The sequence below is a fragment of the Pelodiscus sinensis genome, chromosome 1 (genome assembly GCF_052426305.1).
Source record: "Pelodiscus sinensis isolate ZL-2025 chromosome 1, ASM5242630v1, whole genome shotgun sequence".
Lineage (NCBI taxonomy): Eukaryota > Metazoa > Chordata > Testudines > Trionychidae > Pelodiscus > Pelodiscus sinensis.
This window is the reverse complement of record NC_143052.1, coordinates 115,556,712-115,582,946: the sequence shown is the minus strand read 5'-3', so window position 1 is coordinate 115,582,946 and position 26,235 is coordinate 115,556,712. Positions and strand designations below refer to the sequence as shown.

The window sequence follows — 26,235 nt, the reverse complement described above, 5'->3', positions numbered from 1 at the left end:
GAAAGATGTGGGCATTGCGTGCCTTTCCTGACCATCCAATGCTGATGTTGGTGATGTCAGTGTAGTGTCCCTTGTGATTCATGAGGGCAGGCAGCACCATGGAGAAGGACCCCTTCCTGTTGATTAACTCCGAGGCATGGTGGCTCGGGGCCAGGATTGGGATGTGTATGCTGCCTGTGGCTCGCCACAGTTGGGGAAGCCCATGATGGCAAAGCCATCGACAATCCCAATGTGACAACCCTCCATAGCAGCAAATGGTTGATGGCCTTGGCTACCTGCATGAGCATGGCTCCAACTGTGGATTTTCCCACTCCAAATTGGTTCCTGACTATCCAGCTTGGTGACCTTCCACAGGGTGATGTGCTTCTGCACGGGGATGGTGGGTCTCAGGTATGTTGCCTGAGGGCAGAGGTGAGTCACTTGCAGAGCTCCAGGAAGGTGGCCTTGAGCATACCGAAGTTCTGCAGCCACTGCTGACTGTCCCATTCCTGCATGCCGATGTGGTCCCACCAGTCAGAGCTCGTCTCTCACCACTAGAAGTAGTGTTCCACTGTATGCAGGAGACTGAGGGGCGTGCGCAGCAGCAGGAGCGCCAGGACCTGGGTGACAAAGACATAAACCAAGTTACATATGGGCTTATGTGTTTGCTAGTGATTGTAAAGTGCTTTGAAGGTGAAAATAGTTTTTTTAACTTATGTTTTTTTAAGTAAAATTTACTTTGCATGTGCTATAACCACTTTGTCCATTCATGTGAAATGGTCTATTTTAACGTCCTCACCCACATCCAAAGCCCTTGGTCCAAATGACAAATTCTCTGAAAAAAAATAATTAAAAAAATCACGAATAAAAACATGTTTGAGTTTTAGAACAGCTACAACTACAAAGCATTGCAACTGGCTTTAGAAAGGCTCAAGCTATTTATTGTATGGGGAAGGGGAGGAGGAAAAAATGGAAGAGGTTTGTCAGGAATTTCCAAACAAGTTTATTACTGCTGAGTTTCAGCTCAGAGTAAATATTTACAGCTAGAAATAAATGTGACTTTGTTCCATTCCATATTTCACCACAATGTGACTCTCAGCAAATCTAGGGGCGTCACTTTCACATCTTCCTGGAAGATACACGTGAGAGAGAAGAGCTAAAGAAAGTGACTGTGACTCTTTCTCTCTGTCACACAAACACACACTCTGGTAATAGAGGCATCAGTGCAACTCCCAGCCGAACTGCTTCTCGCAGGCAGCACTGTGTGGGCGGTCTGCAGAGCTGCGTTGCCAGAGGAACAGAGCGATGACAGCCACCTCCCCTTGACGTCCCCAGCCCAGGCAGGGAGGCTATAAAGAAGTGGAGGGCTGGGGAGCAGCCTGGGGAGCGCTCTCTGTGGGAACACGCCTGGGCTCTTGCGTGCGGGTCACTGGAGATTGTCAGGGGGCGGAGGTGAGGCACTCGAAGCAAAGCGGGTTTGCAGCCCAGCTGGAAGACACAGCGGGCTCTGCACGGCAGACCCCTTTTGAAGCGTTCAGGCAGGAGCTGGAGAGAGGGCTGGCTCAGGATGAATGAAGTGAAGCTCGCCGTGCTGGGCAGCAGAGGAAGCGGCAAGTCTGGTAAACTGACAAGTCAACTTTGTGGGGTTGGGGACCGGGAAGGGGGTGTATTAACTAGGATTTCAATGTTGCTCGGGTTTCTCCCTCCCAAGTTTTGCAAGGGTGGTTGCATCATGGGCAACTTGACTTTTTTAAATAATCCATTGATGGCCAGCGGTTTTCTGCAGCTGCTTTGAAGGCAGAGAGTTGGAAACAGCTGCCATGTTTGAAGAGTTGCCCATTCCAGCTCCACACTGCCCTTTCCACTGTGCTACTAAAAGCCTCTGATCCCCCTCCCCGGAACTGTGCATTATCGATCGCTCCACTTTTCGTTCCCAGTTTGCAACTCCCCCCCTTGATAATCATTTGGGGGCAGCGTAGAGTGAGGAAAACCCTACCGAGTTTGGCTCACCAAGTAAAATCAAAAGTTGTATAAAGTTAACCCTCTGAACCAAGCACGTGCTCAGCTGGAGTTTGTTTTGTATTGCAGCCCTAACAGTGAGGTTCCTAACCAGGCGCTTCATTGGAGAATACGCTTCTAATTCGGGTAAGCTTCCATGCACAACTTTTTTGCGTTTTGTTTTAGGCTTTCTATTCATCAGACCACTAACGCCATAAAAATATGAAATGCCTGTTTTAATTTCCTACCAGATACATACCTGAATTTTCTTTTTAGATGTTCTAACGTGTTTCCTCATCAAAATGTTTTATATATATATTACAATCACTGAAATGATTTTAGAACATGAAGAATAGAAATATAAAACATGTAAAAAGGAGATGTATAAAAAAAGATGTATAAAAATGAGCAGGTAACACTCAGATAACACACCTTGTGCCAGGTAAAGTACTAATCAGAAATTTAAAAAATGCAAAGAGTTAAAGAAACTTGATTAGCTCAGACTAAAAAAGCTGGTAAACTCTGTATACTATAAAGAGGAGAGAAGACAGTTAAAGAAGAGAGTGAAGATATAGAAAAGTAATGTTCTTACCTTCTCTGCCAATACACTTCTTGTCTCAAGAGGCATTTTTAATGAAAAAGTGGCCTTAAGAAATGAACTATAAAGCATCTAGAGAAAAGAATGCAGGAATGGGGAAATTCCAGAGGCATAGACAGCAGTTACCAATCCAACTCCCATTCCCTTTTCGTTATTTGTACTGCAATAGTGCTTAGGAATCCCTGTCATGGACCAGTGCCGCATTGTGCTAGGTGCTCTACACACAAAACAAGAAAGACAATCTATGCTCTACAGAGTTTACAATCCAAATCTAATTTTGGAAATAAGATTTGGGTGCATAATTGCCTTCTGTGCCTCTGAGAACCTCTTAGGGTGCATTTCCACAGCACCCTAAACTCCACTGAATTTTGAAATAGTGTATTTCAAAATTTGGTGTGTATACACAATGCCAAATTTTGAAATAATGTGCTATTCTGAAACATCCCTTAACCTTTGTGGAATGAAATAGTGCATCCTCTATTTTGAGATCAATCTCAAAATAGTAGATGCATTCAAAAGTATCCCAAAATATCCCGGTTGTGTGGACATACCCTTGGATCAGCTGTACTCAATAGGACAGGGGAACTAGCTAGTACTGTGAATTTCTCTCTCTCTCTCTCTTTCTCTCACACACACTGTGAATTTCTCTCTCTCTCTCTCTCTCTCACTCACACACACACACTGTGAATTTCTCTCTCTCTCTCTCTCTCTCTCTCTCTCTCACACACACACACACACACACACACACACAGAGTTTTTCAAGGGACATTTTTAGCAAACCCATGTATTTATAAACTGAAGCTCAGACTGTTAGAAAATAATTTTTCCTCTGCTTTTATAACTAAGAGGTAAATAAAATAAAAAGAGAGAGAGAGAGAGAGAGAGAGAAAGCAAGCCACAAAGAAACATAGAACATTTTGTAGTGGAAATGAAAAGTAATTGAATTTCAAAAGTTTTTATGTTCTTACTTAACTGTGGATACCATAGTTTAAATGTGCTGCAGATTCAATCCTTCTAATTTTCTTTCTTTCTAATATTTTCCCCCAAATATTCACTTGAAGATTCTGAAGGAAGTAAGGAGATAGAAAAAGATAGGCAAAATATTAGTAAGAACTGCAGCTTTTTCCCCTTTTTCAAAATAAGATGTAGGTACAGATTTTTAAAGGCATTTAGGAATTGTGCTCAGAATTGAAATACCTCTGGCTCATTTTTAAAAGAGATTTAAGTATTTTGACTCCTTAGTGCTTGAATCACTTTTGAAAATCAGGCTGAGGCTCCCAACTTAGGTGTTGCAATGTGAAGCACAGTAGTGCCTAAATAATTTTAAACACCTGGGCCTATGTCTCAGACTTTAAGAATATCGGATACCTTAATGACCGGATCCTATGGAGGGAAATGCTTGTTATAGTGAGGTTTTCCTTTTGAGTCTCATTGGTGTGCTCCTAATAGTAGCTTTATGCAGGATCAGCACCTAAGTTAAGGCTTGTATAATACCAGCATAATTATAGCTTGATAGGATCAAACCAATACTGCATGGCTGTGTCTACACTGGTGCAATCTTGCGCCAAAGCGGCCGCTTTTGCGCAAAAACTTACTGCCTGTCTACACTGGCTGTGTGTTCTTGCTCAAGTAAACTGACGTTCTACTGTATAAAATCAGGGCTTCTTGTGCAAGAACTATGATGCTCCCGCTCAGGAATAAGCCCTCTTGTGCAACTGTTCTTGTGCAAGAGGCCAGTAGAGACAGGCAACATGAATTTCTTGCTCAAGAAAGTCCTATGGTTAAAATGGCCATCAGAGCTTTCTTGCGCAAGAGAGCATCTACCCTGGCATGAATGCTCTTGCGCAAAAGCACATGCCAGTGTAGAAGCTCTCTTCTGGAAGAGCTACTCAACACCCGAGGTATGTTTTGGGTTTATGTGGAGTTCAGCATGCAGCCCATGGGTGGGATCCTTTGAACATGGCCTTCACTAGGAACATGCTCCACAATGGCGAGGCATCTCCCAGTTGGGGTGAGCATTGAAAAACGTAAGCAGATGGGCTGGCTGGAACAGAGGGATACAGGGTGTCGGCATTTCTAGCCCCCAGGAAGGAGGTGCTGGGAGCGCCAGGGCATTGTGGGAAGTGCTTTGTCTTCATGCCCATCAGTGTGAAAGAAACTATTTATATATATATTTGCATGTACATGAAACCACACTTCAGTTGCAGCCCTCGGCATGTGCTGTGAGTATCATTGTGGCCCCCGGGACTTCCAAATTTGAGTAGCCCTGCTTTACAGTATCAGATCAAGTTCTGTCAGAGGATTGATATTAGATTTGATGGACCAAGGGCAAATCCTCTATCACAATCTGATGTTTCTTCATTAGCAATACATCAATTAAAGCCTTTTTTATCTCTTTATCTGTTAACTCTGATATTGATTGTAATGCCATATGCCTTGCAGAATGCATCTACACTAAACATTTGTGTCTGGATGGGAGACAAATGAATCTGGAAATTTATGATCCTTGTTCACAGGTAAGTACAATTTATAGAAGATGAGCCCAGCAAAGTTGTTCCCAGAGGTCCCTCTAAGGGCTCGATTACACTATCACTTTACTTCACTGTAGCTTTCTTGCTCAAGAGTGTGAAAAAAACATATCCCAAGTGCAGCAAGTTACAGGGCTATAAAGGGCCAGTGTAATCAGGCTCCCAGCACTGTTAGTTACTCTGCTTGTGGCGATGGTTTACCATACAGTGCCATGACCACACTGCCATGTTAAAGCACTGTTGCAGCTGCACTTTAAATGTACCAGTGTAGACAAAGCCTAAGTGAGAGGGGAGGAAGAAGAGAGCCGGAAAGCTATTTGAGTTACTGACATGAAAGCTCGACATTCCTGTGACTAGGATGTATCAGGACTCTCTCTGTGCTGGTCATTTTCCAACTTTACAGAATGAGCCCTTTACTGGACAACTTTCTAGTCAATGCTTTTCTCCATTAAAGCTACCAATGACAACCAAATGTAACATTGTACAGTGAAATTACATGTAACTTTCAATTCATAGGAGGGGCAAAAAGGTTGCAAATCACTGCAGCTGTGTCTAGACTGGCAAGTTTTTCTGCAAAACTTGTCAGCTGTCTACACTGGCCGCTTGAATTTCCGCAAGAACACTGACTTCCTACTGTAAGAAATCAGTGCTTCTTGCAGAAATACTATGCTGCTCCCATTTGGGCAAAAGTCCCTTTTGTGCAAAGCTTTTGCACAAAAGGGCCAGTGTAGACAGCTCAGATTTGTTTTGCACAAAAAAGCCCCGATCGCGAAAATGGTGCTCGGGGCTTTTTAGCGCAAAAGCACGTCTAGATTGGCATGGATGCTTTTCCACAAAAAGTGATTTTGCGCAAAAGCGTCCATGCCAATCTAGACGCTCTTTTCTGCAAATGCTTTTAACGGAAAACTTTTATGTTAAAAGCATTTGCGGAAAATCATGCCAGTCTAGACGTAGCCTGCTTGTATTGTTTCCCCAACTATCCTTTCAAATAATTAGACATTTTTAAATCAACCAACTAAATTTCTTGAACCTGTGGCAATGGCCATATAGCCATAAACCCAAAGTCTGAATTCACAGAATAGACCCTGTGTTATTGACAATGCAGACTTCCCCATGTGAACTTAACTCTGGAAAAAAACACTTCTAAGGCAGTTCAGCCTTCATGGTCATTCAATTCCTTCTTTCTCTGCTGAAAGGGTTAGTAAAGAAATTATGGTGATGGATGTGCCATAAAAATCAAGACAGAGAAGCCAGCTTATTTCCCACAGAATCACCCACCCAAAGCAGACCTTATCCACTCATCTCTCTAGTACTAGACTCTGCAGAGAACCATCACCCATGTGGCCAAAGAATCTAAGGCTGGAGAATACAAATGAAGGGGAGGGCCAAATAGAGCTTCAATCATCCCCTCTTCTCAAATCTTGGCGAGGATCTCGATGAATATTAATGAAGCTCCACTTTACTGTTTCTACTGCTGCCTTTCTGTGCTTTATGGGCTCCCCCCCACACACCTTAATGAGGCAGCCAGAGGTGGCTTTGGTAGCTTGACTCAGCAGGAATCATGTTGATCAGGAGCTGGAGCACGGCACCCACCATTAGGGACTAGGCCAGGACCTCTAAGAAGATAGCTCTGGCCTTCCACAACTCCCTCGATCTGATTCAGTTTGAGGTGAAACCCCTGGGGACAGAATGATTGGGGGAAACTCCTCCTTTGATTTTCTTTCTCTCCTCTACCCTCAGACTGAAGCTTGGTGGTATGTTCTATGACAGAAGCCCGTGACCACACTGAATAGAACAGAAACCAACTCAGTTCCACAGGCACCTCTCAGAGGCACCTCTCATTTCTGGCTATTGCAAATCTGAGCGACACTTGAATCCTTACTTAGACCTTGCTTGGAGGGGAAAGCTACCAAAAAATCCCCACGGTGCAGTTGAACTAGAGGACAAGTAATAGCAGGGGCAAATCTCCTGCAGTCAGAACCCTTCCATTCCCATTTCAGTTAGGCTCGTATTTCATCTGGCATATCTAAAAGGATGGTGGAGGGCACTGAAGTCTTGCCTATGTAGTGCCTCCCACCAGTCCCAACAATGATTCTGCTGAACTAGTCCATCTCTTTAGGTACATTTTCCCAGTGCTGACAACCTTGACTGTGAAAGGCTCTATCCCATATCTAAGCCACCCATTTCCCCGTAAATGATCTGTTTTAGTTGCAAAGTGCACGGATCAGCACATGTTGCAATAGATTATAAAGCAATAGATTGAAAAGCATACTTACTAAGTAGAGAACTTCTCTTACTAGATTTCTATAGCACAGCACCTTTTTATACATAAATACATACACACACACAAATATCCTGAATATAAACAGAACTGTACTTTTTCTATTGAATTGCAGGCACAATAGATGGAGTAGCATGGGTTGTTTAAGAAATACACAGAGCATTAGGGAGAAGAGAGATCATTAGAAACCACCAACAATCTGGACCTAGAAAAGTTTTCCATCTGTAATATACAACCCATGAAATCTCTTCTTCATGGTCTTAAACATCTTTAAAATATATAAAAATAATGGAAAAAGTTATGCTGTCCTCTTTTTCCTCCTTTGACATTAAGTATCACCTACTCTGGTGTTATCTCATGTACATTTCTTTTAGCCGTTTTCAAGGTGCTTTCAGGTCTTGATCCTTAAGATTAATGATTTTGTCTGAACTTTCTCCAATGCTTCATTATGGATTTCAGAATATAATTTTAAAAATCATATGTATTTTATTAAATGGCCTGTGGACTTGTTCCCAACTATTTAATCTACCTCTTAACTTGTTGCTCCCCTCCAGCTCATCTGCCACCAACTGCTTTTGCATAGTGTTTCACCTGTTGAGGTGTCAGCATCTTTATGCCTTTGTTTGTAATTGGCCTTATCCTTTTTCCAAAGTAAATATGGAACCCTATCTTTTGTCCCTTCTATCTCCCTCTGCTTTCACTTTCACAGTCCTGTTCTAACTTCCCACCACTCATATTAACAAAGTGTCTCTCACCCAAAAGTCTGTGTGGTGACTTCATGTCCCACTAAAGGGATTATGTATGCTCCAAGTCTTTTCAGAGATTGGGGGAAAGGTTGAATGGACAGGAGGGTGAATGATTCACTAAAGTAACCTTCTTAGTGAAGGAACAGACACAAACACCAGAGCTGCTTCTGTATAGAGAACTGGGTGGGAACATTTAAATAAATCAAGTTGACAAACACCCCATATGCATTTTACTAGGATGAAGAGAAGCTATACCCTATTTATAAAAGGGTTAAACAAATGGCCATATTTGTTCTCAGTTACCCTGGGATAAATTCAGAGAGAACCCATTGCAATCAAAGGAGCAGAGTTTGGCTATAAGGTTTAACTTTACTAATTATTATAGCTTGTCAGGGGGGTTAAAGTTCTGGAACGTTGTTTATACATTCATTATAACAATCATGGGCAATGATGGTTATTATTTGATTATAGCTCTTTGGAGAACCAGAGCCAGACCAGGGCCCCTTTGTGCTGTGCAAAGTACGAGCACATAGGTTTTTTTCTCATTCTTAGAAAGAAAATATTGTAAAATGACAACAATAAGAGATCCTTTCTGTTGACATATGCATTTCATTGCCTTCAGCCACGGCAGGGGAAGCTGTCCCTCACGGATGAGCTTCACTGGGCTGACGGATTTGTTATTGTTTATGACATCAGCAACAGGGCTTCCTTTGCATTTGCGAAAGCTTTGCTGTACAGGATACGAGACTCCCACATAGCAGCTTGTAAAAGGTATGTCGCATCATACTTACTATATTTTTGTTTGATCTAACGTATGAAAACAGAAGAGTCTGTGAGCTCTAGGCATCCTAGCAACCGCTAAAATAACACTCCACACAGCAATAGCACCTGGCAACATAACAACTGTAATAATATATTAGATGGAAAATGCAGCAGCAAAATGTGTTCCATTCCACTCAAACTCCAAAATACTTCAGGCTTTTTCCATCTTCCTCATGCTCTGACACTGAACGATAGCCCAAATTCAGAACTCCAAGATTTATCTGTAACATAGAAATTGCACTAATTGAAACCAGGCCTGTGATATTGCGATTACATGTAAATCATACTCTCCTGTTAGGGGATGTAAAACTGATTACTCTGATTAAGATTAGACAACCTATAGGTTAAAGTGCTGGTAGTTAACTATGATGCTGCCCTCTCCATTGCTGACTCCAGCACAGATGTTCCAATAGGAAGTTTGAAGAAAATACTAGTGTAGACACACTCTAGAGATTTGACACCAAGAACTCCTTCTAAAATTGGTCATGGTCAGTGACATAAACTCCCTTTGTGTCCTTGAGCAAATAATTTAAATGAATTCAGAGGTCCCTGACGCAAATCAATTAGGGAACTGTTTGAACACGGAACGCTCAATATCAGTATTCACAACAGTTGACCTAAGAATGCATAACCTGCTGAGGCTTTGCTTAAATAAAACATGACCTGAGAAGAAAATCATCTTAAATTGGGAAATTATTTAAATTATATTTTCAGCCCCTTTCACCATATATTGCCTCAGCCCAATTCCTTGGTGCATATATTTTTTCACACACTTTTTAATATTTAAGAGGAAAAATCTAATGTAAACAAAATTTTTGTCTTTAATAAAACATCACTAAAATGGGATTTAGTCATTTGCCTCACAGATGTTTTAGGATAGCAATCTGAGATTCTACATAGCATCTAATGGCCTAAATTAATACAGTATAAAAATGAATTCATTTTACAAGAGCGGGTACACTGCTTTATAAGGCTTTTTGTCTCATCCAAACCTTTTTGATTTCCAGAGTGGTGGAGTCAGCTGTGTTCTTAGTTGGTAACAAGCAGGATCTATGCCATATGAGAGAAGTAGGCTGGGACGAAGGACAAAAGCTGGCGATGGATAACAAATGTCAGTTCTCTGAACTGTCTGCTTCAGAACATTGTCAGGAAGTGGTAACCATGTTCACAACAGTCCTAAGAACCATCGCCACAAACTTCAAAGTGAAGGAAAAGAGACGACCCAGTGGGTCAAAGTCAATGGCCAAACTAATCAACAACATGTTTGGGAAGAGGAGGAAGTCTGTGTAGTGGATGTCCAGTCTGATGGGAACCATTGAACAAGGATGCACTGAAGCATTGCAGGAGTGGGCCATATAAAATGCTTGGACTTAGCCAATGTGTACATGTGTTTAAAAGGTCTCCATTTGAAGGGATATGGTACAAACCAAAGATAAGTGGCAGTATGAGCCAGTAGACAGGGTACGGCAGTGGGTTTCAGAAGACCAGGCTTCCATTTACAGCTCTACCATGGACCTGCTAGGTGACCTTAGCAAGTATCTTCATCTGTTTGAGCCTCTGCTCCCCTCTCAACCTGTGTCTTTGCTGTTTAGATTGTAAGCTCTTTGAAGAAAGGGCAGTCTTTTCTTACTCTCTTTTTGTAGAGCGAGACTGGGAACAATGGGGCCTTAATCTTGGTTGCCTTGACACCGAACAAGAGCCCAATGTCAGAATTCCAAGGTTTATCTGTAACATAGTGATTGCACTAATTGAAACCAGGAGTGGTATTTTGTGATATTGCACGTACAGGTAAATGAGTGGAACGTACTTAATGGCTGACTTTCAGGGCTTCCTTCCCCTGAAAAGCTGCCAGGAGTAGGGAGTCACATAAATGAGGTCATTAGCTATTTCCCATTACAATATTATTGACGGAGAATGATGGGAAGAAGTATGGGAGTCAAGAGCTTTGTGCTCCCTTTGGTTCAGTTGCTAACTTGCTGTGTGACCTTCGGAAAGGTCTTATTGGGTGAAATTCACTCCTAGAGATCAATTTTAATCTTCGCTAGACATGTGGTTATTTGACTCTATGACTTTAAGCTTCAGAGGTGGAAGCCAGTCCCTTAGACCATCTTTTGTTCCCATGCTGATGACCAGTGCAGCCCAAGTACCACTGAGATCCAAGAACTTGGGCTCAGATTATCACAGGTATTTAGGCACTCAACACCCATGGGTCTCTGCCCTTAATTTGGTCCTCTGCACATGGGTGATTTTTTTTTCTCTCCATGCCTCAGTTTTCTTATCTGCAGTATGGGTATAACAATTGCCTGTCTACTCTGTTTTATTTAGGGGTAGAATCTGAAAAGCCCCTAAGTAAGAAACATAAACCTGACCAGGATTCAAAATCAGACTTTCAGTGGACTTGCGGCCCTAAATCCCATACTTCTCTTAAAACCCATACGCAGCACCATGGTAATGAAATGCCTTTGTAAAGCGCTTTGATTTATACAGACAGTGCTTTAGGAGTGCCTTATCATTTTCCCCCCACACTGATGCTTAACATGAGGCAGCAAAGTCTAAATATTTAGCAGAAATATTTAGAAGAAAATCAGTCTTCTGACTGTGTACTTAGGTACATATGTACCCATGTTTTTAACTGCAAAAGTTATGAAGGGAAAAGTAAGTGGTCTCTAGGGGTGTGTCTAGACTACATGCCTCCGTCGACAGAGGCATGTAGATTAGCCAGCTCGGCAGAGGGAAATGAAGCCGCGATTAAAATAATCGCGGCTTCATTTAAATTTAAATGGCTGCCCCGCTCTGCGGATCAGCTGTTTGTCGGCAGATCGGGGCAGTCTGGACGCGACGCGCCGACAAAGAAGCCTTTCTTGATTGGCACAGGTATGCCTCGTGAAACCAGGTTTACCTGTGCCGATCAAGAAAGGCTTCTTTGTCGGCGCGTCGCGTCCAGACTGCCCCGATCTGCCGACAAACAGCTGATCTGCAGAGCGGGGCAGCCATTTAAATTTAAATGAAGCCGCGATTATTTTAATCGCGGCTTCATTTCCCTCTGCCAATCTGGCTAATCTACATGCCTCCGTCAACGGAGGCATGTAGTTTAGACGTACCCTAGATGACTGACTTTCTCTCATACTGATTCCAATGGACACGAAGGGCATGTCTAACAGCCTCCTGGCACGAGTAGACAGACTTGCATTAGTGGGGCATGAACTTGTGAACTAAATACAGGGTGAATATTGCAGCTTGAGCTGTCACTAGGGTTCTCAAGCCCACTTGACCCCTGGGGTCAAGCTCAGGAGGCTATCTTGAGTCTCTGCTGGAGCTGGAAATTTCATGCTGCTATTTTTAGCATGCTGTCTTGAGCTACATGAGCAAGAGTGTCTCCTCTCAGGCTAGAAGAATTGCTCCAAAATGCCATCTGGCCATCTGCAAGGGTGCAATTTCCAAAAGAAACCCCAAATACTCTCAGCATTGTGGCCAAACTCTGGTCTTATTGAAGTCAGCGAGCAGAGATAGGTCAATGCCGAGTGGTTTTGTTAACCCCATGCAAATAAGGAGAATACTATATCGCTTTAACAAACTATAAACAAATTATGTGCAAAAAGTACGCTGTGACTAAAGATCACCACTTGTTGAAAAGATCATCTTATTTCACATAGTTGCAGCTTTTAAAATTGCAAATCATGGAATATATTTCTCAGAATGCTGGCAGGCCCTGCATTATTTTACATTGAAGCAGACTTTCACCTACCATATCAAGAGTGATTTATATAAGGGGTATATTTTAGAATCAGGAGCTATAAGGCACTGATCTGTACTGAGCTATGAAATGGCGTACAATCCCCCAAACTCTTCTAGCAGGCTGCTTTTTTTTTTTATAGCCTGTCAATCTGTGTACAGCTTGCTAACCAGATTTGAAAAGTAACTGTATTTACTGATATATTAAACCAACCTGAATGTTACAAGATGTTTACACTTGTTTACACTTTTCAAAATGGTCTAATATATGAACAACGTCTTTTGCTATTATACAAATGAAGTCCATGCCACCTCAAATAGTAAATTCAAATGTTAGGCACTTTAACAAGAAGAGGACTATGTGTTTCAAATACACATTAAAGAATCCATCATGCACTTTGATACAATGAATTGTAGAAGTCTTAATATTCATTTTTTGTTCTTAATACTTAACAAAAACAGAACATGCTTGGTTAAAGTTGCCAGGAGACTAATTGCAGTTTATGCATAGAGATATTTTTACAGTGCTTATAATCATAGTATTTGAGTGCCTATATTATTTATATAATACAATAAGCTTGCCTGGTGCTTTACCAACACATTAAAAAAAAAGAGAGGGAGAAATCCTGGCCCCACTGAATTCTAAGGGAGTTTTTCCATTTACTTCCTTGGAGCTAAGATACACCCTTCTACGCATGTAGAAGAACATAATTTGTTGGACAAAAGTCAACATGGTTTCTGTAAAGGGAAATCCTGTCTTACTAATCTATTAGAGTTCTTTGAAGGGGTTAACAAGCATGCGGATAAGGGGGATCCAGTAGATATAGTATACTTGGATTTTCAGAAAGCCTTTGACAAGGTCCCTCACCAAAGGCTCTTGTGTAAATTACATGGCCATGGGATAAGAGGGAAGGTCCTTTCTTGGACTGAGAACTGGTTAAAAGACAGGAAACAAAGGGTAGGAATAAATGGTAAATTTTCAGATTGGAGAGGGGTAACTAGTGGTGTACCCCAAGGGTCTGTCCTGGGACCAATCCTTTTCAACTTATTCATAAATGATCTGGAGAAAGGGGTAAGCAGTGAGGTAGTAAAGTTTGCGGATGATACCAAACTGTTTAGGATAGTGAAGACAGAAGCAGACTGTGAGGGACTCCAAGAAGATCTCACCAAACTCAGTGATTGGGCAGCAAAATGGCAAATGAAATTTAATGTGGATAAGTGTAAAGTAATGCACATTGGGAAAAATAACCCCAACTATATGTACAGTATGATGGGGGCTAATTTGGCTACGACAAATCAGGAAAGGGATCTTGGAGTTATCGTGGACAGTTCTCTGAAAACTTCCACGCAGTGTGCAGCGGCAGTCAAAAAGGCAAATAGGTTGCTAGGAATTATTAGGAAAGGGATAGAAAATAAGACACAGAATATCTTACTGCTCCTGTATAAAACTATGGTACGCCCACATCTTGAATGTGGTCTCCTCACCTCAAAAAAGATATTTTGGCCTTGGAAAGGGTTCAGAAAAGGGCAACTAAAATGATTAGGGGTTTGGAGCGGGTCCCATATGAGGAGAGGTTAAAGCGACTGGGACTTTTCAGTTTAGAAAAGAGGAGACTGAGGGGGGATATGATAGAGGTATATAAAATCATGAGTGGTGTGGAGAGGGCCGATAAAGAAAAGTTATTTATTAGTTCCCTAAATAGAAGAACTAGAGGACACCAAATGAAATTAATGGGTAGCAGGTTTAAAACTAATAAAAGAAAGTTCTTCTTCACACATGTGTAGTCAACCTATGGAACTCCTTGCCAGAGGAGGCTGTGAAGGCTAGGACTATAATAGAGTTTAAAGAGAAGCTAGATAATTTCATGGAGGTTAGGTCCATAAAAGGCTATTAGCCAGGGGATAAAATGGTGTCCTTGGCCTCTGTTTTTCAGAGGCTGGAGAGAGATGGCAGGAGACAAATCGCTCGATCATTGTCTTCGGTCCACCCTCTCTGGGGCACCTGGTGCTGGCCACTGTCGGTAGACAGGACACTGGGCTAGAAGGACCTTTGGTCTGACCCAGTATGGCCGTTCTTATGTTCTTATGTTCACCCCAAAGCCTTGCTCCACAAGGTAAAAGAAAAAAGAGGATGCCAGAGGTGGGACATAGTAGGAAAGTGAAGAGGGTCCCATAAGGTTATCTTTTAAAATGCATTTATTAACATTTCAATTGTTTTTAAAATGGAAAGACACTTATCTGAGTAATTGACTCTGAGACTAAACACTTCTTGGGTTTTAAGGTGGTATTTTCAAAAAAATACTTATGCATTAGGGCTGCGTCTAGACTGGCATGATTTTGCAGAAATACTTTTAATGGAAACGTTTTTCCGTTAAAAGTATTTCCACAAAAGAGCGTCTAGATTGGCACTGATGCTTTTGGGCAAAAAGTGCTTTTGCGCAAAAGCATCCGTGCCCAATATAGACGTGCTTTTGCGCAAGAAAGCTCCAATGGCCATTTTAGCCATTGGGCTTTCTTGCACAAAAAATTAAGATGCCTGTCTACACTGGCCCTCTTGCGCAAGTATTCTTGCACAAGAGGGCTTATCCCTGAGCGGGAGCGTCAAAGTATTTGCGCAAGAAGCCCTGAATTCTTACATTAGAACGTCAGTGTTCTTGCGCAAATTCAAGCGGCCAGTGTAGACAGTTGGCAAGTTTTTGCACAAAAACAGCTGCTTTTGTGCAAAATCTTGCCAGTCTAGACGCACCCTAGGGCTATGTCTACACTCGCGGCTTCTTGCGTGAGTAATATGCAAATGTGGCTAAGCGTGGAATATCGCTGAGCCTCATTTGCATACCTAATGAGCCACCATTTTTTTCAGAAGAGGCTCTTGCTCAAGAAGGAGCGTCTACACTGCCCCTTCTTGCGCAAGAAAAACTCTCTTGTGCAATGCCATTACACCTATTACTTGAGAGGAAGAGCGGCATTGCGCAAGAGGGTTTTTCTTGCGCAAGAAGGGAGCAGCGTAGATGCTTCTTCTTGCGCAAGAGCCTCTCCTGAAAAAAATGGTGGCTCATTAGGTATGCAAATGAGGCTCAGCGATATTCCACGCTTAGCCTCATTTGCATATTACTCACGCAATAAGCCGCGAGTGTAGACATAGCCTAGGCGTTTAACTTGAATAGGCACTTTTGAAAATACCACCATTAGCACTTTAAAAACACTGACCATAATGTTGCCAGGAAGCTGGGAGAATTGGTTTACTACAAGTGCTCTTTTCACTATAAACAAGTCAGTCTAAATAGAAGTGTATCTTCCCACGACAAGACTCTTTTGATCAATTTCCTTCCCACAGTCTCTCTGGTGATCCCTTAACCCCAGCCCTGGGAGCTGAGCAGACATTAGGTCTCTGTCCAGTTAGCAGAGCTATCTAGTGCCACCTCATCAAACACAAGGGCTTTGAATCCTCCTACTCTGCCTGAATACGTTCCAGTGGCACTTACAGAGATAAGGCACTTCATTTCTTATTGCATGGGGTTGCCCGAGTCTGAACTTTAAACACCAAGCCTGGCACTCTCCAACCCAGAAGCTGATATGCTTCACTGATTCTTGTATGTCTCTAGAGAGAGGTGTACTTTGGGAGCCTTTATAATAAAAGCTGGAGAATAAATGTATGGTAAGTATTAATATAACCCAGCTACAGGTGTTTTAACACCTAGATACAGTAGAACCTTAGAGTAACAGAAGAAAAGCAGCAGAGATATTAAGTAGGTCCTAAAACATGCAGATAAAGCCACTTCACTGAAGTGCACAAAGCATATGAGTTGTATTTGAGGTGAATAAGGAAGCGAACCTGTAGTTTTTACGAAGATTATGTACTTTGAGACTGAGAGATGCAGAAGCATTTCCAGCTTGTAACAGAGGACTGCATCTGAACTGAAGGTTAAGCAATGAAACATCGGTGCACCTGGATGACAATGTGTGTGCAATATGATCCTTCTCCTTTCTTCCATTTCTGGCTCTCTCATTTCTTAGGGCTTATATCATTTACACGGCATAGCTGTAGACTGAACACATTAGAGGGCAAAACACTTGAGTATGTCTGATAATGACATTCCACCCAGCAACACGGAATTTGGGAGGGAAGATGAATGCGAACGTGATGTAATATATACTACAATTTTCCATTAGCAAACAATCACACTAAAGTATGAAAGTTAGAAATTTTGATGACTCAAGATTCCAATTCAAGTACTGGGAGGGGGCAGATTTTGAAAATTATTTTAAGACAGAGCCAGAATATAATAAACATCTAACCAAATAATTGCTTTTCACCAGCACTCACAGGTTCCATTCTGTGTTAGTTAGCTCTGTTGCCTATCTGAACTCGTTCTACTAGGCCCCCTGGCTTAGTCAGCTCTCCCTTTCCATCTGGCTTGAATAAAAACACAAGAACAAACTCCAATTCTGAATCCTGAGTGTATTTAAGGGAGGTTTTTCTACTCATTCCTGAAGAAAGAGGTGGGGAGAAAGGTATTCTATTCATACAGAGTAATTAGATTAACCTCCCATTGTGGCATGAAATCACAGGTACCTTCAAGGCTTTTGGGGAATCTCTAGAGTGCTCCTGGAAGCCAATGAAGAAGAAGAGAACACTTCTACACCATTTGTTTTGGAACCTGCATTTTTAGCCTACTTCCCATTTGAAAATCAAGCCATTTACTTTGGTGCCCCAATATGGATTTAGGAGTCTCAGGCTATGTCTAGGCTGCACCTCATTTGCATAATTAATGAGGTTCCATTTTTGCACAAAAGCTGCTTGTACAAAAATGGAGCCTCATTAATTATGCAAATGAGGCCCAGCGATATTCCATACTTCGCCTCATTTGCATATTTCTTGCACCAAATGGGCGCAGTCTAGACATAGCCTAACTGTAGACTCCGATTGTTTTAAATCATAGTCTTATTTTTTTCTCCGGGGTTAATTTTACATGAGGCAGGAAAACGATTATGGATAAGTTATTTTTAAAACTCACGTGATTCTTTCCCAGCAAGAAACTGTACATTTCTGTCACCCCCAAAATAAATTGAGTGCCCATAGTTAAACAATATATAGACTTAAATGTATTCCTCAATATTTGACATAACAATTGATTCATTTAAAACTAAATCTATCCTCTAAGGCCATGTTTATACTTCAAACTTTAGCTGATGCACTTTACATCAGCATAAAGCTGACCTAGTATATCACTGGGGCACACTTGACTCCTTGTGTCAATGCTGCATGTACTCACCGGAGCGCTTGTGTCAATGCACAGTGCCATGAATCGTGGATAGGAAACCCAGCATGCAACTTCCCACCATTTGGCAATTCATGGTGAGGCAGAAACAAGTTGCACAGAAGTGACTGGGAGCAGCGGATCAACTTCTCAGGGTATGTCTAGATTGCATCCTTCTGTCAGCAGAGGGATACAGATTAGGCAGGTCGACATTGCAAATTAAGTGGGGATTTAAATACCCCGTGCTTAATTTGCATAACAATTGACATCGCTTTTGCAGACTCAGCACTTTGTCGGCAAAAAGCGGCAGCCTAAAGGGGGATCTGTAAGGAAAGAAAGACTTTTTCGACAGATCCTGTAAACCTCCTTGCAGGAAGCATAAGGGATCTGTCGAAAAAGGTTTTCTTTCTTGACAGATCCTCCTCTAGACTGCTGTGTTTTGCTGACAAAATGCTGAGTTTGCAAAAACAATGGCCATTTTTATGCAAATTAAGCATGGATATTTAAATCCCCGCTTCATTTGCAATGTCGACCTGCCTAATCTGAATCCCTCTGCCAACATAAGGACGCAGTCTAGACATACCCTCAGTGTGCTTCTTTTCCCACCCCATAATGTCAGTCCTATCCCCATTGCTTTCATGTCTTTAAAAAAACAAACAAACAAACAAACAAACAAAAAAAACCCCACAAACTTGCATGGCCATCCTCGCTATCCACCATCTCTGACAGAAGCATAGATCCTGCACAGTTCTGCACTGCTACAACACTGGAGTCTCAAACAGGTTCTGGCATGTGCCACAGCTGGAACACTCAGTGGCTGGTCTAGGGCAGTCTTTACCAATACACAAAAACATGCAGCTGAGTATGGCACCATGAAATACGCGGCACCAAAATGTCCTACATTTCATGGTGCTCTATGCTGAATATGGGCTCGGGTGGCCCCTAGCCGCTCCCTTTCACCCAAGGGGTCTGTGCCACCTCCTGTGGTCAGCCCTATCCCCCCCACTCCTGGCAGAGTGCACCCAATCCCTGCTCACCTGGCAGCTGGGAGGGTGCAAGCATGGGCCTCAGGAGGAGCAGAGAGCAGCTGCACAGCCTGCAGCTGAAGAGATGTGGCAGTTTCTCTGGCAAAGCATCGTTTCCCTCTAGCCAGCTGCATAGCTGCCCTCTGCTCCTCTGGCCTGTGCCTGTGCATCCTGCCTGCTACCCTGAGGCTGTCACATGAGCCTCCCACCCCACCCTGCTGATTTGTAGCAAGAGTGCCTCATCTGTCCAACCCAGCAACCCTACTCCTGCTCTCTCTCCCTCCCACCCTCCACTGCTTCTGCCCTGCAGCCCTGCTGCAGAGTTGTCGCTCTCCCTGTAGAGAGTGGGGAGTTACTGGGCTGCATAGGGCACCAGCATTGATAGGTAACAGCTCCGGGTATGTCCCCCATATTCTTCCTCTCAACCTGTGGGCTGCGTCATAGGTTCATCAGAGGTATCCACAGTGGTCTGTAGGGTGGTTTTGGGGTCCCTCCCCATCAAAATTTGCATGCAGCTCTTTGTACAAGCAACCAGGGTCTGTGATTCAGCAGCAGTGTGACTGTTGGACTTCTGGTATGCCCATAACCTGTCTTTAGAATTACAACAAATGTGGTTTGATTGCAGACAATGGATCGTAGGATGTGCCCCAGGACTCCTTGTTGTTTTTGCTGAATCAGACTAACACAGCTACCCCCATGAAACTATGCAAGAAGGTCAATGCAAGTTAGCTTGTTTGGAACTACCTTTAGCATTGATCAAGCATATGATTATTTGAAAAGTCACCTAACATGACTTCTGAAATATGAACCCTTAAATATATATGGAGGCCACACACACATATATATTTGATCTCTAATTCACTTTCTAAAACATCCTGAGGTCCGCCTGTGAAATCCTATACAAATACAGGAAAATATGTCCTGTAAATGAGACAGCTGCATCTACTCTGAAATAAAGTAATGCTACCATATTATTCCACCTTATTCATTTTCTTTTTAAAATATAGTAAAGGCAGAAATCTAAACACTGGAGCATTTTAAAAAGTACTGTTTTTTTAAAACCAGTGGTCCGGGACTCTCTGGTCCTGTACCAGCCGTGGTCCAATAGGACCACAGATGGTGCAGGACCAGACAGCCCAACCAGAAAGAGGAGCTGAGACCTCAGTGCCGGGGCAGGGAGCTGGCAGCATGGAGCCTACTGGTGTGGGCCAACAGCACAACCTGGTTGGGGGCACGAGGCCCAACCAGTAGCCAAAGCTGGACTGGGCAGCATAGCCCAGCTGAAGGTGCAGAGCCTGCCTGGCAGCCAGGGCTGGGGCCAGAACTGGGGCCAGACCAGGGCTTTGGACCCCCCCCCCCAGGGGCAGGAGTTGGGGCTGGAGCTAGCAGTGCAGCCCAGTGGGGGCATGTAGACAAAGTAGGGAGCCCTGCAGAGGAGCCAGGTGGGACCGTGGGAGCTCAGAGGGGAGTCAGGCCCCGTATGCTGATGGACCCCAGGAGAGCCTGGAGTCCATCAGTAAAGGGGCTGGAATTGACCTTCTCTGGTCCGACTAAATCCCTCATCTGAGACTAGTCAGAGCCCACTAGTGCCAGACCAGGGAGGTCCAACCTGTACTTCATCATCCACAGCTTATGAATAGTTCATTTTTAATAGACCAAAATTTTATATTTTACTTCCAACTTATTTTTGCCAAAGTGTCTGACAAAACTTTAGATCAACTGCCTGCTGAGAAACACATCGTTGTAAAGATTTTGTGCTCTTAAATTCTTACACCCTCTAGGTAACTGCTTTTTAAAAATTAGCAACTGCTTAAGAAGAATCCGTTAATGTTAATGCTCCCAACAGTGCCCTCTTGTGGCTCATTGCTCATATCTCACATGTTCAGTAATATTTTGAACATACTGTTTCTACTCCAGTTAAAACATCAGCAATAAAAACTCGAAGAGACGGGTCACACTGTAAAGATAAAACTCCTTTCTATCAGCTGTTAAGGGATAACTGAATCCATGGTGCTGGTCTCAACGGCATAAAAGTTTTACAGGCTAACAATCAAGTAGCCTTAAATTAAATGTAAACTATTTTTCTTCCTTTTCAATTGACATTTCTAAGCTTAGTCCTTCGGACATTTTGCTGCAGTTATGCTGTTTCTCTACTATGAGACACAATGTGGTCTAGTGCAATGAACCACAGAATGGCCCTCAGCCGCCACCCTTCTAAACTCTGAGCTTCTTGTTAGATATAGGGTGCCATCAGGGCTTTAGCAGCTATGAGAGTGCTGATGGGTTGAAACTTACCCCCTACATGCCTATGCAGTTAGGCAGCAGCAGAGTGGTGGTTTTGAAAATGCCAGTGGTGCCTAAATGGTGAACTTAGGTACCTAAAAGGCACTAGGCATCTAACAGTCATTGAGGATCTGGACCTAAATAACTTGCCCAAGGTTCCTCCAGGAAATATTTAGTAAAAAAGACTCAAACCCAATTTTCCAAAGTCTTAGGCCACTTGCATTAGTCACTGGTCCATCTGTTCTCTTAGAACAGTGTTACTCAAAGAGGTCCCTTAAACCACTTTGAGAAATCTGTTAACTGGCTGCTCCAGTGCATTTACTTACTGACGCCATGCTGCTTCGTGGCTCCTATTGGCTCTGTTTTGCCAAGGGGGACCCATCGGAAGCAGCACGGGCTGGGCTGCCACTTCCCACGGCTCCACTCGGCTGCAAATGGCGAAATAGAGCCAACAGGAGCTGCAAGGCTCCGTGGCATCAGTAAGTAAACACACTGGAGTGGCCAGTTAACTGGTTTCTCAAAGTGGTTTTGTGGATCACTCTGAGAAACACTGTCTTAGAAGACCTGTGACCCATACAGAATCATTTCAAAGAGCTTGGCCAGCTTTTCATCTCGCTTCATCAGCAACTTAAGGGTCTCAGTGAAGCTCACCACTATTCAGATAGTCAGCCCTATGTTTACATACCACTAGCTGGCAGGAAGACCTTGCTCTGGCCGGCTGCACAGGGACCCGTCACAAAGCTCTAATGCTTACACAAAATATGTAATTAAAAAATGGTACCCGATGATTTTTATTCTTAGTACAAGAAGGATGGAAACTGGTTTAAAGTTTATTTCACAGCAGGGTTGCTCACTGGAAATTACAGGACAGCAACACTTCACTTTGCAGCCAGATGGTTCCCAAATGCTAATTTTAATTCATCTTAAATTTAAATTGAAAATTGGTTGTGGTAAGCATATCTGAGCTAGTGCATGTTGAAACCCAATGTCCAAACATTTATGTAGCTATAGAGAGGTGGAGTGGCCTGCATCAGAGAGGAAGGAACCATGCTTGAGCCCAGGTGGGCAGAACCAGGCCATGCCTGTCCTTCCCATTGGAAGTTAGGAGGTGGGACAGAAAATATAAAGAGCAGGCTCTGGAGCTCAGTTGTGTGGCAACTGCTGGAGTAGATAGGTGCCTTCTGCCTGCTCCTGAGCCTTGAAGGGAGCGTTCATTGAGATGAGGACAAGCCAAAGATGCTGGAGCTGCCAGCCAACCAAGGCACTGTGGAGTTGCTGGGACTAACGCTGGCTATCTACCCTGGTGAGATGAAGGACACTCACGGATCCAGGTACACCCCTAGGGGAAGGTAAAAGGTGCCACAGGGACACAGCTGAATCCAATCTGGTTTCACTGCTGCCTGAAATGCTGCCAGTGCGTTATGGCTGGATTCCCTGCTGAACCAGTGGAGGAACATTAGAATATTGGTGGGACCCTGGGCTGGGATCTAGTGGAGTTGGGAGAGCCTGGGTCCCTTTACCTGGAGTGTCAGCTTCCTCATCATAGACCAAAAGGCTTATGTTAGCTGACTGCATGAGGGCTGAGCTTCTAGACTGGTGCCCTCCCTGAGGGCTTTGACTCCGGAACTATCCACAGCTCTGCTATGTGTATTGTTCCTGTCCCTTGCAGGGACCAAGATACACAGACTGCTTATAGCCTGCTCAGCTAGGGTGTGTCTAGACTACATGCCTCCTTCGACGGAGGCATGTAGATTAGCCAGATCGGAAGAGGGAAATGAAGCCGTGATTAAAATAATCGCGGCTTCATTTAAATTTAAATGGCTGCCCCGATCTGCCGATCAGCTGTTTGTCGGCAGATCGGGGCAGTCTGGACGCGACGCGCCAACAAAGAAGCCTTTCTTCATCGGCACAGGTAAACCTCGTGAAGCCAGGTTTACCTGTGCCGATGAAGAAAGGCTTCTTTGTCGGCGCGTCGCGTCCAGACTGCCCCGATCTGCCGACAAACAGCTGATCGGCAGATCGGGGCAGCCATTTAAATTTAAATGAAGCCGCGATTATTTTAATTGCGGCTTCATTTCCCTCTTCCGATCTGGCTAATCTACATGCCTCCGTCGAAGGAGGCATGTAGTCTAGACACACCCCTAGAGTCCATTCCACCTAGCCTCCAGATCTTTACACAGACTTTGCTAATTCCCTGACTATGGGTGACACCCACTGACATAATGAGGCAGAAAAAAAATCAGTTGCTTTAGATAACTAATTCAGTAGCTGAAGTGTTCTTTGTGGGAGTCCTCATACTAAACATACAGAATACTTGCAAGTATTGAGCTAAATCATCTAACTGAGGCAAACCTGGAAAGTTTTTATGAGTGAACTAATTTACACTTATCTTTTCCAATATTTGAAATATCCTTATGTTTGTCTCCATTTTAATCATCAGAGATTCCCAAACAAATACCCAAGCACCAGATTTTTCCATGTATAAAGAGAGAATGGCTAGTGCTAGTAAGAAACAGCCCTAGGAATAAAAATCAAGCCCTACATCATGGTGATCAGCATATTCACTCTATCCAACAGGACCATGGTTTGTCAACCCTGACATGGAAGGATCCACATGAACCAATGAGCGTGTAGTTAATTTCAATCGATCATCCATTCACTCACTGACTGTTCTGCTCTGTTTCATTTCTGGGACAAAATTATTGCCAAATACAGGCAGTCCCTGGGTTACGTACAAGATAGGGACTATAGGTTTGTTCTTAAGTTGAATTTGTATGTAAGTCGGAACTGACTCCAGATTCAGCTGCTGCCACTGAAACTGACCAGGGGCTGACTACAGGAAACCGGAGGCAGAGTTGCTCTGCCCCCAGCTTCCTGGAATCAGCCTGATCAGTTTCAACAGCTGCTGAATCTGGAGCCTGGGACAGAACAGCTGGGGCGCTGCCCGGTAGGTTCCCACAGGACCAACCCGGCAGCACCCCAGCTGCTCTACCCGAGGCGTCCCGCAACAAAAGCCTGGTCTGCTGGGGGGTGGGGGGGTGCACTAGCTGCGCCCCCTCCCCCTCCAGCACACCAGGGAGACCCGAGCAAAGCCGCACAGGCGGAGGGACCCCGCCGCCCATGTGGCTTTGCTCCTTTGCCCCCGAGCAAAGCTGAACAGGTGGCGGGATGCCGCCTGTGCAGCTTTGCTCCTGTCTCCCTGGTCTGCTGAGGGGGTCCAGCAAAGCCGCTGGACCCCCCCCCCAGCAGACCAGGGAGACCAGGAGAAGCTTTTCTCGCCCCGGAGGACACGGGTGGCGACCTGCCGCCCATGAACTCTGGGGCGAGAAAAGCCCCGTTCGTAAGTGCGGATCCGACATAAGTCGGGGACTGCCCGTATGGCTGTGTTTAATTACGGCATGGCACTTAGCTGGGAAGATCTCCAAATTCATTTTACATACACCATTGGTTATCAGATGACACTACTAGCTTGACACTAATGTCCCAGGCTGGATTTGAATGAGCAGCTTAGAAGTGAAAAGCTGGTTAGTCTATTACTACAGGCAAAGTCAGCGCTGTTCTACACTGCAATATACCTATGGGTTGTTCAGGCATGATGCTGTGAAGAATGTCATCAAAGGGTGCTCTATGCAGTGCGGTGGCACACACTTGTGGCTGTCTGGAGATTGGTCTCATCCATTCTGACACCCACACCTTTGGTTGCTCACCTCATCTCTCCCCTTGCCCTTTCTGGGGTTAGATTATTTCCTTTTCATGGCGTGGCCCTTTGTCCAGGTTGCTATAGTCCTCTCCTGCCTAGGTATCAAAGTCCCATTAGCTGATCCTCTCAATGGTAGTCTTCTGGTCCACCATTCTCTGTGCTGCTTTCCCAGTGGCTGCTTGGGAAAACTGGGCCTGCTCATTACTCCAGTCTCAAGCTCAGGGACCTTCCAACCAGCAGCCACAGTCCCAAACCTTGCTGTTGTTTTCTAGGATTGCTTCCTATTTTGCCTTTATCAGGCTCCTTTGCCATCTTACTCTAGGTACACCCTTCCCTCAGGGGCAAGATACCATGGTTCTTTTCTCCCCCTGATGTCCTCTTTCTCTCTCTATGCCCAGAGAGTGACTGCAGACTTTCTTATGCAGTGCTTCCTGGTTTTATAGACCCTTAGCCTGCCCCTTATCCTCCAGGGCTTTATCACCAATTAAAAGCTTATCAACCCTGACTCTCTCCCAGGTGCTGCCTGTTACAGGGCTAATTGGCCCTTTCTCTCTATTCAGGCCTGATTTGAAGTAACAAAAGACAGGACTAGTAGGCACCCCATCACAGTCATCCTTCTAATCCTGCTGCCTTTTTTATGCAGACTCAGAGGTAGCGTTAGAGTCAGGTGAAATGTTTAGAAAAACATGGTGTCCAGACTCAGAGGTAGAGTTAGAGTCAGGTGAAATGTTTCTGACTAATAGTATTATATGCCATGTTGAATGAAAACGAACTCATGTCAAATTCAGTGAACAAAATTCATGTCAAGTGAATTCATGTCAAATTCACCTGAAAAAAAAGATTTTTAAAACAATTTTAAAAATAAACGTTGCAATTTTTTAAATTTCAAAAAGACATTGTGTCAATTTGCTAAATATATATTTTTTATTTTGGGACAACTTAACTTGCTCTCTTTTGTTTGAAAAATCATTTCATCGGTGGAAAAAATAAAGAGAGAGAAGATTGTAAAGTTAAGCCTCCTCCCTTGTATTAATCCTACCATAGCTCCCTTCTACCACCAGAATTGGCAGCGAGGTGCAAGACTTCTAATATTTGACTCAGTGAAGAGGGGGGCCAAATCCTGCTAACTGATATATAAGTATAAATTCAGAGTGAGTCCAATGAACAGACTGGAGTCACTCTGGATTTAGAGCTGTATGAAATTTGAGCAAAACTAGGCCCTGGGGAGTCATTTTAAAATATTTCAGATAGGTAAACAGATGGATAAATCAAACACATTCTCCAA

The 26,235-nt window shown here is 43.6% G+C and overlaps 1 protein-coding gene across 1 annotated transcript; it reads left to right on the top strand.

The window, feature by feature from the left end:
- Positions 1-1,011: 1,011 nt before the first annotated feature.
- On the top strand, positions 1,012-11,679 carry RERGL (RERG like). Its single transcript, XM_025188302.3, has 5 exons — positions 1,012-1,598; positions 2,068-2,124; positions 5,018-5,091; positions 8,753-8,901; positions 9,960-11,679. The coding sequence occupies exons 1-5, from the start codon at positions 1,547-1,549 to the stop codon at positions 10,240-10,242; spliced, it is 615 nt and encodes a 204-aa protein (XP_025044087.1). The 5' UTR covers positions 1,012-1,546; the 3' UTR covers positions 10,243-11,679.
- The last annotated feature ends 14,556 nt before the right edge of the window (positions 11,680-26,235 follow it).

Excerpts from the sequence above, each read along its gene's own strand:
- RERGL (XM_025188302.3), top strand. The coding sequence starts at position 1,547 with ATGAATGAAGTGAAGCTCGCCGTGCTGGGCAGCAGAGGAAGCGGCAAG. Across the intron at positions 5,092-8,752 it reads TTTATGATCCTTGTTCACAG|CCACGGCAGGGGAAGCTGTC; the intron begins GTAAGTACAATT and ends CATTGCCTTCAG. Across the intron at positions 8,902-9,959 it reads CACATAGCAGCTTGTAAAAG|AGTGGTGGAGTCAGCTGTGT; the intron begins GTATGTCGCATC and ends TTTGATTTCCAG.